Below are 11,078 nucleotides of genomic sequence, written 5' to 3' on the forward strand. Positions count from 1 at the left end.
TAAATTACTCTATTTTTCTGTATGTATATAATTTAATATATATTTAATGTTATTTATTTATTTTCATCCCTTTATTTTCCCTATAGCTTTTTTATTTACTCGTTTATTCTTTTATGTGTGCTTCTTACAAATGTATTCTTTTTTTGATGGCACTCCTATGACTCCACAGTAGCCTTCTTTGTGCAGTACTTGATTTGCAGTTATGTATGGTCTTCTTTATATTCCACATTTATTTTCTTATTCTTTTACAGATTAATTCATGGCACTTACACTCACATTTATTTTATTTATTTATGCATTTAAAAATATATTTAATATCTTTTTTTGTATTTAAATTACTGTATTTTTCTGTATGTATATAATTTAATATATATTTAATGTTATTTATTTATTTTCATCGCTTTATTTTTCCTTATTATTTTCCCTATACATTTTTTTAATTTACTCGTTTATTCTTTTATGTGTGCTTCTTACAAATTTATTATTTTTTTTATGACACTCCTATGACTTCACAGTAGCCTTATTTGTGCAGTACTTGATTTGCAGTTATTATACAGATGTAGGCTACAGTTACTGTGGATTTAGATGTAGATATTGTGTTTTCAATGCATTTTTTATGTTAACATTTTTATTTATATACTTATTTTACCTGCAATAGATGGTAGGTTTTGTTGCCGTTGTAATCTCTTCATTGATTCGCCCTTGGGCTGTCCAGTGTCCCCCGTGGAGAACTTGTTAGGGTTCACCTCCTCACAGCATTATGCAGAGATTATAGAGGAGACTCACTTCCAGGAATACACGCCTCCTCCGTCGTGACGTAGATCTTCCGAGCGCTCCCTATCCTTATATGGTAGTGGAGGACTCCGAGTTCCGGGAATGATGTCATGCTGCTCCAAGTTTGAGAAATCAGAGCAGGATAAAGCAGGTTTATAAAGAAATTATAGAGTTCCCATTATAATTTTAATTATATATATATATTTATTGTGTGTGCTAGGCTAAATGATTATGATTCCAAATCAACTGCAGTGGATATGGCAATAAATTATTGAATATACTATTACTACTACTACTACTACTATCAATAATAATAATAATCTATTTAGACCTAACAAAATAATTAGAATAAACCATCAACGTTCTTAATTGGTTAATAATTTAATTGTATATAATAATGGATATTGAATCATCCTAATGTGATTTCATTTGTTTATGAATTTCTTAAGATAAAACAATTGGCAAACAGCTGAATTAGCAGCATTTATATATCAAAAGAGGTTATGAAAAGATTCCGTATGGATTTACAAAAAAAAAAATAAAAAATTGAAATAAATTTATATATAATAAATAAATAAATTTGGAAATATAATAAAATAACAAAATATATAATAATAATTAGAAGCATTTTCTTTTATTTATACTTTATTTGTTCATTTATTTCTGTATATATTTATTTATTTTTATTTTTATTTTTACTTATATATATATTTTTTTAAATTTATATATATATATATAATTTAATACCATTTATTTATTTTAATCCCTTTATTTTCCCTTGTTATTTTCCCTATTGCTTTTTTGATTTATTCTTTTATGTATGGTTCTTTATATTTCCACATTTATTTTCTTATTATTTTACAGATTTATTCATGGCACTTACACTCACATTCATTTTATTTATTTCTATATTTAATATATAGATATATATTTTATATAAATTACTCTATTTTTTTCCTGTAAATTACATATATATAATGAAAAAAAAGACAAAATTAAAGAAAGGGGGGGAAAAAGCAAAATAGTAGAAACAGAATAGTTCCACATTTATTCCTTAAATCTTCCATATTTAATAACCAGTCCTGTTTCTGGTCAGGCCTTTGTTCATTTGAAGCCACAACTGATGAGCCAACACTACTATAGCTGCTGTGTGGAGGCATGAAGAACATTTCACTTCATCTTTCAGGTAACTCGGTCTGTGTCGCCTCCTAGTGTCTCATTATACACACTGGTGGCTTATGAGTGTACAATATCCTGAATGCCATATCTGACCTGTCCTGCCACATTCACCTGCTCTAATTTGTATTATTTACATGCAGGAATGAAGCTTATAACGTTAGAGTAATGTTTATAATAATCATGTTTGCTTACTTTCAGTTGTATACAGATTAACTTAACTACAAAAATATTTAGCCTACATAACTGAAGAAAAATTATATTGTTTCTCAACTGGTCTTGACTGAACATATTTGGATGGATTTACCAGAATTACTAATGGAAACAAACAGCTTTGTCTTGTTCCAGTCCCTGAATTTAAAGGCCTGTCTCTTGTGTTTTGGTATTAGAGTTATTTCCTTTTTTTACATTTTGATTATTTTTTTTTGTCCTTTCAGCTACTTTTTTCAGAGAGGAGCTTATAGCACCTAATGTATCCAGTATATGCTCTCACAGTGGTACTTTTATTGAGTTGATATTCAATAATGTGTTACTGATGACATGGCCTTTATCTCTTTATTTGCAATAGAACTTTATCCGAGTTTATTTCGACATGCTGCATGGGGCATTCTTAATTTACAACAGGGCAGGATGGGATGTTGAATAACTGTATGGTGCAATAGCACACAGGATGGCCTGATTTTACGTCATTATGTGTCAAATTAGTGACAGATGTCTTCAATTGAGATGTATTGTTTATTCAACCTGTTGTAACTCTGTAAATTATAATTATAGTGTCATATTGTGTGAACACCGGAGAACAATGGGAGGTTTTGTATGGTATTTATACTCTTCAGGTAGGTCTGAGACATAAAGTGATCATGATCTCAAGCCTCCACAACCCGGACTTGCAGGATTGGCCTCCATCAGTATAGTATGAGCCTGGAACACAATCACTTAGCCTGGATCAATACCAACACTAATGGAATTTACCTTGAGGTACTGGGAACTGGCAGCTCTTGCAACATGTTGCAACATGTTTTATTGTTTGAGCTCCTGACATGGCACACCCACTTTTTTTTCCTTTTTCCCATCTGTCACACACAACTTAACAAGAACACAGAGGCAATGTTGCTTCATTTCATCTGGTTTATTTTCTTAAATATTGATTAGTTTCTGAAGTGTTCAGAAAACAAAAAAAAACATTAAAAAAATTATACAGTATTCTTATTACAAATGGTAAACATAAGTACTCCAAGTTGATCTTATATACATATAACAATGAGTGAAACCCCATTAAACAATTTTAGAAAAACAAGTAAATCTTGAAGCTTTTTCTAACTGGATTTCTTACAATTAAGAAACAAAAAGTACATTGTACTGTATAACTCAGAAGTCAGGCAGCTTTTTGTTACAACTTTAGAGTTGGCCAACACGCCTAAGTTTTTGAGGCCATTATGGCTACAGCAAGAAAAGTCTCTATTGCAGGTTCTTAAAACTCCTCTAATACTGAATTTCTTCCTTTGATGGTCATGATAAGGTCCATGCAGAGCTGGGTGTAAATCAAGAAAAACTTCAGTCCAGTCCAGTTCTGTAAAATAAAACAGCATGAAACAGAAAGTTATCCTGTTTGCATGCCCCCTATGGAAAGCCGTTTGAGCATTTATTCCATATCCTTGATATTAGACGTCAGTGTCCTCCACTAGTTGGACATTTGATTGCACTAGTTGAACAAAAACTCTTACTAGTCACTGTTTTTCAGAAACTAGTGGCACTTTTATCCAACTAGTTCCAACAGAAGCCTTACTAGTGAGACTGTGCACCATACCAGTAGGACCAAAGTCCAACTAGTTAACTAGTGACATACAATTTTTCCTGCACTAGTTAACTAGTGAGGGCCAAAATGTCCACTAGTAACACTAGTTGTGGTCTTTTTGACCATACTAGTTAACTAGTGAGGTGAATATGTCCAAGTAAAATTACTACTACTATACAACTATACATATATATACTAATATTATGACTTTATTCCCATAATACTATGACTTTTGTTCTCTTAAACTTCTGACTTTATTCTCGAAATCTCTTGTTTTTCCTCAATGTGGCCCTTATACACAGTCGTACCATGGACCTACAACAATGATAAATAAAAATGAAAATGTAAAAAAAAACAAAAACTAGTGCTGACAAAGACTGAACTAGTTGATGACACTGACGTCTGATGTCAAGGATATGGAATAAATGCTCAAAGGGCTTTTCCATAGCCCCCTCTGGTTCATGGCTGCTGTCACTGTCCAGAGTCTCCTCTCTGGGACGCATCATCTGAGGAGCGCGCATCACTCAGGAACTTTTTAGTGCGAACTTTAGTCCTGCCAGTGTGGCTCCACATCATCCCAAAATCATGATTTCAGGAGATACAGCCACTCACTATCACAGGACAGCGTTTTGTTCAACTCAAACAGTCTTTTTCTTTCTCTCTCCTTACTTCAACCCTTCAGAAGGTCTGGAGCTGCTGCGTCAACATGAGCTGACATCCACTATTAACGTGGTTCATCACCTTCTGCTTCAGCTGAGCCACCTGTTCACGCAACATGTTTGCTGTGGATGCAAGCTCCGAGTTCTGCGACTTCAGGTTCTTCACTTTATCCTCCAGCCTGGAGATGCGCTCCAGCTTCCTTTTCCGGCACTTGGAGGCTGCGATGCGGTTCCTCATGCGCTTCCTCTCCGCCTTGATGCGCTCCTGGTTCTCCATGTCGATCGGAGAGAGAGGAGGCGTGTCTCCGGGCATCTCCGGGACGGTTTGTGGCTCCTCTTTGAGCGCAGAGAGCCGAGAGGATGGCTGCTGCAAGTAGATGGGAAGCTGGGGAGCAGAGTTGAAGCTCATAGTCGGAGCTGTGGTGGTGTAGTTTGGCGCAGAAACGGTGCTGATGGATGGGTTGAAAGTGCTCAAATCCTCATAAACTGGTGAGTCTGAGCGCATGGTTGCTCCGGTAACGGATGTAACCGGTGGCAACGCGGTGTTGACACTCTGAGGAGCCGAGGTGGAGGTGATGCTGGCATTACTACCTGTGCATCCCGGCATGTGTTGGTGGTGCAGCTCAGCCAAAGCTCGCACGAAGCCTTCTGCAAAACCCTCCTGCTCGTCGGTGACATTCTTCGGACACATGAACTGTGTCGGTGTCGGTGTCGTGGTGATGAGTCCGTTACTGGACTGGATGATGAGGCGCTCCAGCTCCGGAGAGGCCAGCTTCAGCAAGCCCACGTCCGGAGAGGTGAGGAGGATGTCGCTGCTGGCTTTGTGAGGTTTCAGGTGAAGAGAGCCAGTTGGGTTGGTGAGGTTCAGTGTCATGTTGTGTTTCAGCACTTTGGCGTTGCTGCTGTATCCGAAGCCGGACACGGTGGTGTTGTTGTTGTCGTGCTGGGAGAAAGCGTTGAGTGAGTCGTCATAGAAAGTAGTTTCCATCTTGGTATACATGGAAGAGGAAACCAAAGTAGCTAGAAAAGTCTTCTACTAAGCTCTCCTTTCTCTTCTCGGCTTGGTTTCCAAACGTCCTTCCTTCCCAAAACTGTTCGTAAAAGCTCCTCTCTGTGTGTAAAAGCTTCCCAAAACAGGACTTACTTTCTTTCAGCCAGCTGGTGGTTGATTGTTCAGAGTTGTAACAAGTTCACAAAGTATCCAGACTTCTTGTATTGAATGAAAAGCGCTCTTACTTCTCTCCTCAAGCACCGACTGTCTCCGTCTATGGTGCTTCCTCTGCCTTGGCTGTGTGTATATACTCTGAGCTGAGCAGCGTGGAGGCAAACCCTTATTATCTGCTGCCGCTGCCTCTCCAAAAATAGCCATGATGTCATGACGGAGCTCTCTCATTGGCTGGTTGGCTGAGGGGGCGTGTCGGGCCACGCCCACCGATAAAGGCACGTTGCCTTGACGACCACACTAGAAGATTCTGAATCTCGCGGTGGATTGTGGGATGAGGTAATGCTGCAAGGCAAAAGAAGAGAGCGTAAGCGCGGTGCATTGTGGGATGACGTATTGTTTTTGAATATCTGGTTACCCGCTTTACTGTCAGTGGAGGGACAGACAGTGATGCTGCTGGATGTTGCTCTCTTTTTTTGTTTTTTTGTCTTTTAATAAATATTTGTTGGAAAAAAAATGGCACATTTTGATAATAAGAAACACAGAGCAAAAATAATCAAAAAAAGAAAAAAACATTTGAATAAATAATAAAAAGAAAATAATAAATATTTAAGGCACAATTTGCAATTTAGCCTATATTTACAACTATATATATAACCTCAATTTACAACTTTACACAACACATGTCCTTATTTTATAATTTTATAATAAATTGAGAAAAATAGACAAAAATAAATATATGAAAAATAAAAATTAAATTAAAATTGAATAAATAATAAAAACAAAAAATAAATATTTAAAGCACAATTTGTAATTTAGCCTATATTTACACACATAGGATACTTTACATAACATATGTCCTTACAGTTGTTATGACCTTGTATTGAAACAATATTTTTTTATGTACATTTCAAAATCTTTGTAAAAAAAAAATTGTAAACTTCTACTAATGTATATAGAATATGGCTAGAATAATCAATACATTTCTTCTATCTGGTTTTTAATAAATATTTATTGAACAAATGTCACATTTTGATAATAAGAAACACAGAGCAAAATTCATACGTTCAATCATGCCAGGGGGGCAGCCACAGAAATTGAGAAAAATACACAAAAATAAATACATCAAAAAAATAAATAAATAAATAATTGAATAAATAATAAAAAAAAAAATATATATATATTTAAAGCACAATTTGTAATTTATCCTATATTGACACACATAGGATAATTTACACAACACATGTCCTTTCAGTTTTGTGGCCTTGTATTGAGACAATATTTTTTTTATGTACATTTCAAAATCTTTGTAAAAAAAACTGTAAAAAGGGGCGTTTGGGCTTGTAAACTTACACTAATGTATATAGAGTATGGCTTGAAAATCAATAAATGTATGATATATGCATTTTCCTAAAATTTTCTGTCATAAGAATACTAATATAATGCAAAATATTTGTAAAAGATGTCAATAATATATTTTAAGCAAATGGTTTTGTTGTGAAACAGCTCCACTATTCATCTGTTTTCAGAATTTTATTTATTACACTTTTTCTATTTAGCCTACTTTAACATTTTGTAAACGTCTAGTCTTAAATTCAACCTTGTAGAAGCCCTTAAAAGTACAGTTGAATGAGCTCTAATAGCTTATGAATTTCATGAAATGATTTAAATCATAAAAATCTATTTTATTTTATTCAAGCTTATGTTGTTTTGAAAATGACAGTCTCTTCTCTCTTTCCACATATGGGGAAGATCATCTGGCTTTATAACCATATACCACTAACAGAAAATTACAGTACTCTGTTCTCTTCTATTCAAGTTCATTATTGTTTATATGGCTTCAAAATATCTATTTTGTGATACAATAAAAATAATCATTATTCTTACAAAATTATATTCTATTCTGGCATTTAAGGTTTTTAAAGTTTGTTTGACTTCAAAATACTATATTGTGATACAGTAAAAAGGAAAATGGCTCTACTATTCTATTATATTCTATTTTGCAAATCAAGTTTATTCACTTTCAACCAGCTTCAAAATAACCATGTTATATGATATGACATGAACAAATTGAAATTACTATTCATTTTTGCAGCTGAATCGGAGCTCTTATTTCTGTGGGTTCGAACTGGAGAAAGTTGTGAGCTCAAAAAACTTGGAAAAGTAAATGAAAACTGTTATTTGAAAACAAATTATATATTTTTCCGTGCGTGTGCATTCATGGTGGAAAGTCTTCTGACTGTCATTTTGCTTCTCAGTCTGGGGCCTTTTGGTGGTCTCTGGTTGGTGGTCCGGTCCCCTATAAATTGTCCTACGTAGCGCACATAAACATATAGTTTTGATTAGTGGGAGTTAAAATTTGACACCTGGGCAGGTTAATATAAACATAGACATAATTACTCATTTAAGAAATGCATTAAAGCTGTGTTATTTACCTGAAGTGAGTGTTGAGTGTTGGGCCAAGTCCATCTCACTGAGTCATGTACTTTGGTACCTAGCAGTCTTTCCTCCCTGCAGTCATTAGCAGACAGATTTAATAGGACCTTTTTACTTTTACTGCACAGACCACACGTCTGAAAAGCTACATTTAAGACCTTTTATTTCTGCTCCAACTACAAATTGTTAAAGATAGATCTACGGACGTCTGTTCGTCCTCATAAAGAGCAAGTACATTTCCTATTATCCATGTCAGGGTGTGTAATTAGTGTAGTGCAGTCCATTGTACCCTGGCCCTTGGTCAGAAATCACAGCTGCTTTAATGGCAGGAGGTTAACCGGTGTGTCTTACGTGTTCCCCTCTAGTCCTCCACACTCCCACTGTCTGGGTCATTTTCTGCCCTGCCAGCTTTACCGCCTACTATCTCAAGCACACCAAGTCTAAATATGTCCCCCTTGTGTGACAAGTAAATCAGTCCCCTGGCGCTGGCTGGCTCAGAGAGGCACCTAAGGAGGATGAACCGGATCATAAAACACCACCACAGTCTGACTTTTTATGGCCGCTAATGTTGTCTTTATGTACTGTTGTATATGTCAAACCTTGGCAGTCAATAAAGTTGGATATAATCTGATCTAACTGGTTGATCTTGTGCAGTTTATTTTTTTGATTGAATGCAGACGTAAGGGAAAGGTTAAGGTGGGTCGTTCTTGGGACTAACATGGCACGTAACAAACCTGTTTTTGAGGATTTTTTCTTTACTTTCTTTCATTTTCCCTGGGTTTCTTTCTGTAGAAACGTATACAGTCTTTCTTATTCTTTCATGATTCTTTCACTCTGTTGATGAAATAAGAGGAAGCAAAATAAGGACAAGTTGTTCAGTTGCTTGTTTACACTCAATGTTCCACTGGCACATTCTGAAATATTTATCCACTTTGGCTCATTCATCTATTCATGACCGCTTTTCTTCTGAATTACAGCACATGAAAGAGTCATAAGTATAGTGGTCTAGTGCCCCCCACCTGACAGCAGGGATCCTTGTGTATGACTTCACCCATTGTCCCAAATAGACAAATTAAGTTAGGATTAAAAACACGTGATGTCATTTAAAGTTATTATCTCGTTTAAATTAAAGCTCTTATTTTCAGAGTCAAATCCCACGGCAAAAGTCAGACCATGGTGAATTCTGTTTTATATACTTTCAAATAGTGTTTAATACAGAACCCTTAAATGTTTCAATATGGCTGGAAGTGAGCGCTGGATGAAATGGGTCTGCTTTTCTTCTCTGGTCGCCACGTTATAAAGGGGGTAACCACAGCATGGGAGTTTGCCAAAGTAATTTTCTGTGTAGGAATGTATGGGAGAATTAGCACGGAGGAACCCATACTGTTTGAGTCACTATTTAACATGAGGTTGGGATATCCTGCTGCTGCCTCTGTTCAGGACATTTGGTCAATTGAGGTCACATCCAGTAGTTATTCAGCATTGTCCTCACATGTATAGAGGCAGAGGCCCAGGAGAAGCCAGTAAATATTGCCAAAAAGTAGCCACATCCAATTTATAATAAATCAAATAATAATTTCTAATATGGGTTTTTGTAATAATCTATCTCATATAAATGATATACAGATTCTAAGTCAGGCAGCAGACTGTATTAACTGATAATAGCTGATTCTCTGCACCAATGAAAAGGACTCTCTTTTTTTTGAGACTTGGTGTTTTTATTGAATTATTTCTGGTTGGTGGAGCTAACTGCATGCTCTCAGGACTTTGGGAAGTGAGGTTTCAGCACTGTGGAAAAAAACTAAATACAGCAGAATAGATGGATAGGTTGCAGCAGGATAACTTATTTTGTACTCTTTATACTTTCCATCTGTGGAAAATCCCAAATCAGTAATAATAGGATGGTTTATGCTGCACTTCAGAAGTGAACAGAAGCTGCATTGTTTCTTGTGTAGCTTACTTATGTGGCTTACATTATTTGGTCAATGCCATTCTCCAGCTAAAATACTACTAACAGTCTTACAATGTTAATGAATCCCAAAATAAGCACATACAGAATGATGTATTTAGTTTTGCAGGTATTTTGGTCATAAATAAAAGTATTGGGCAAGTTGAAATTTTGACCTGATGCTGGCGCTAGATTAAAAGTCAGTGGATCACCAAAGTTATGACAAATCATCCTGAGAGGGTCATGAATGGGTGTGCCAAATTTAATGGCAATCCGTCCAGCAGTTGTTGAAACATTTCACTTAAAACCACAGATGTTCACCAAAGTCATTACGGTACGTCATCTGGTAACCATGATTGTCTGTATACATTTTTGTGCCAATCCATCAAGTAGATGGAGATATTTCACAGAATAAGTGAAAACTTTGACATGCTGGTGGCGCTACAGGAAGAGTCACAGAGTTACCAAAGTCATTAGGATTCATCCTCTGGGGACCATGAACATATGTGGAATTTCATGGAAATCCAACAAACAGTTGTTGAGATATCTTAGTCTGGACCGAATTGGTGGACCAACCGACCGTCAGACAGACCGACCATCAGAGGATCACCAAAGCTATGACAATTCATTTGGATGGGGACATGAATTTGTGTATCAAATTTCATGGCAATCCATCCAACAGTTGCTGAGACATTTCACTTAAAACCACAGATGTTCACCAAAGTCATTACGGTACATCATCTGGGAACCATGATTGTATACAATGTTGTGCCAATAGAGATATTTCACAAGATAAGTGGAAACTTTGACATGCTGGTGGCGCTAGAGGAAGAGAATTACCAAAGCCATTATTCATCCTCTGGGGACCATGAACATCTCTGACATATTTCATGGAAAACAGTTGTCAAGATATCTTAGTCTGGACCAAAGTGGTGGAACAAGTGACCATGTGACCGACTGACCGACCGCCCAACAGGGCGACAGACATTGCCATCCTTAGAAATCGGACAAAATGTTTCTGGCCAACACATTTTGGTAAACAGACTGGAAAAAGTGACGTTGTCATAGTAACATTTAATCCAGAGACAATGATATTTATCATCTAAAGCTGCTGCATGTGTAAATGTG

General features: G+C 36.2%; 1 protein-coding gene across 2 annotated transcripts; it reads right to left on the reverse strand.

The window, feature by feature from the left end:
• Positions 1-4,414: 4,414 nt before the first annotated feature.
• jun (Jun proto-oncogene, AP-1 transcription factor subunit) lies at positions 4,415-5,716 on the reverse strand. 2 transcript variants are annotated; one of them, XM_037770641.1, is made up of 2 exons: positions 5,515-5,716; positions 4,415-5,484 (listed from the first exon to the last, which is right to left on the reverse strand). In XM_037770641.1, exon 2 carries the CDS (start codon positions 5,402-5,404, stop codon positions 4,424-4,426), a length of 981 nt encoding a protein of 326 aa, XP_037626569.1. In that variant the 5' UTR covers positions 5,405-5,484; positions 5,515-5,716; the 3' UTR covers positions 4,415-4,423. The 2 variants fall into 2 exon arrangements, with proteins under 2 accessions (XP_037626569.1, XP_037626570.1); XM_037770642.1 differs by having other exon boundaries at positions 4,415-5,347; positions 5,549-5,715.
• Between the last annotated feature and the right edge of the window lie 5,362 nt (positions 5,717-11,078).

This window comes from Sebastes umbrosus, chromosome 5, assembly GCF_015220745.1.
Source record: "Sebastes umbrosus isolate fSebUmb1 chromosome 5, fSebUmb1.pri, whole genome shotgun sequence".
Classification (NCBI taxonomy): Eukaryota; Metazoa; Chordata; class Actinopteri; order Perciformes; family Sebastidae; genus Sebastes; species Sebastes umbrosus.

Coding starts and splice junctions, on each gene's coding strand:
- jun (XM_037770641.1), bottom strand. CDS start 5,404: ATGTATACCAAGATGGAAACTACTTTCTATGACGACTCACTCAACGCT.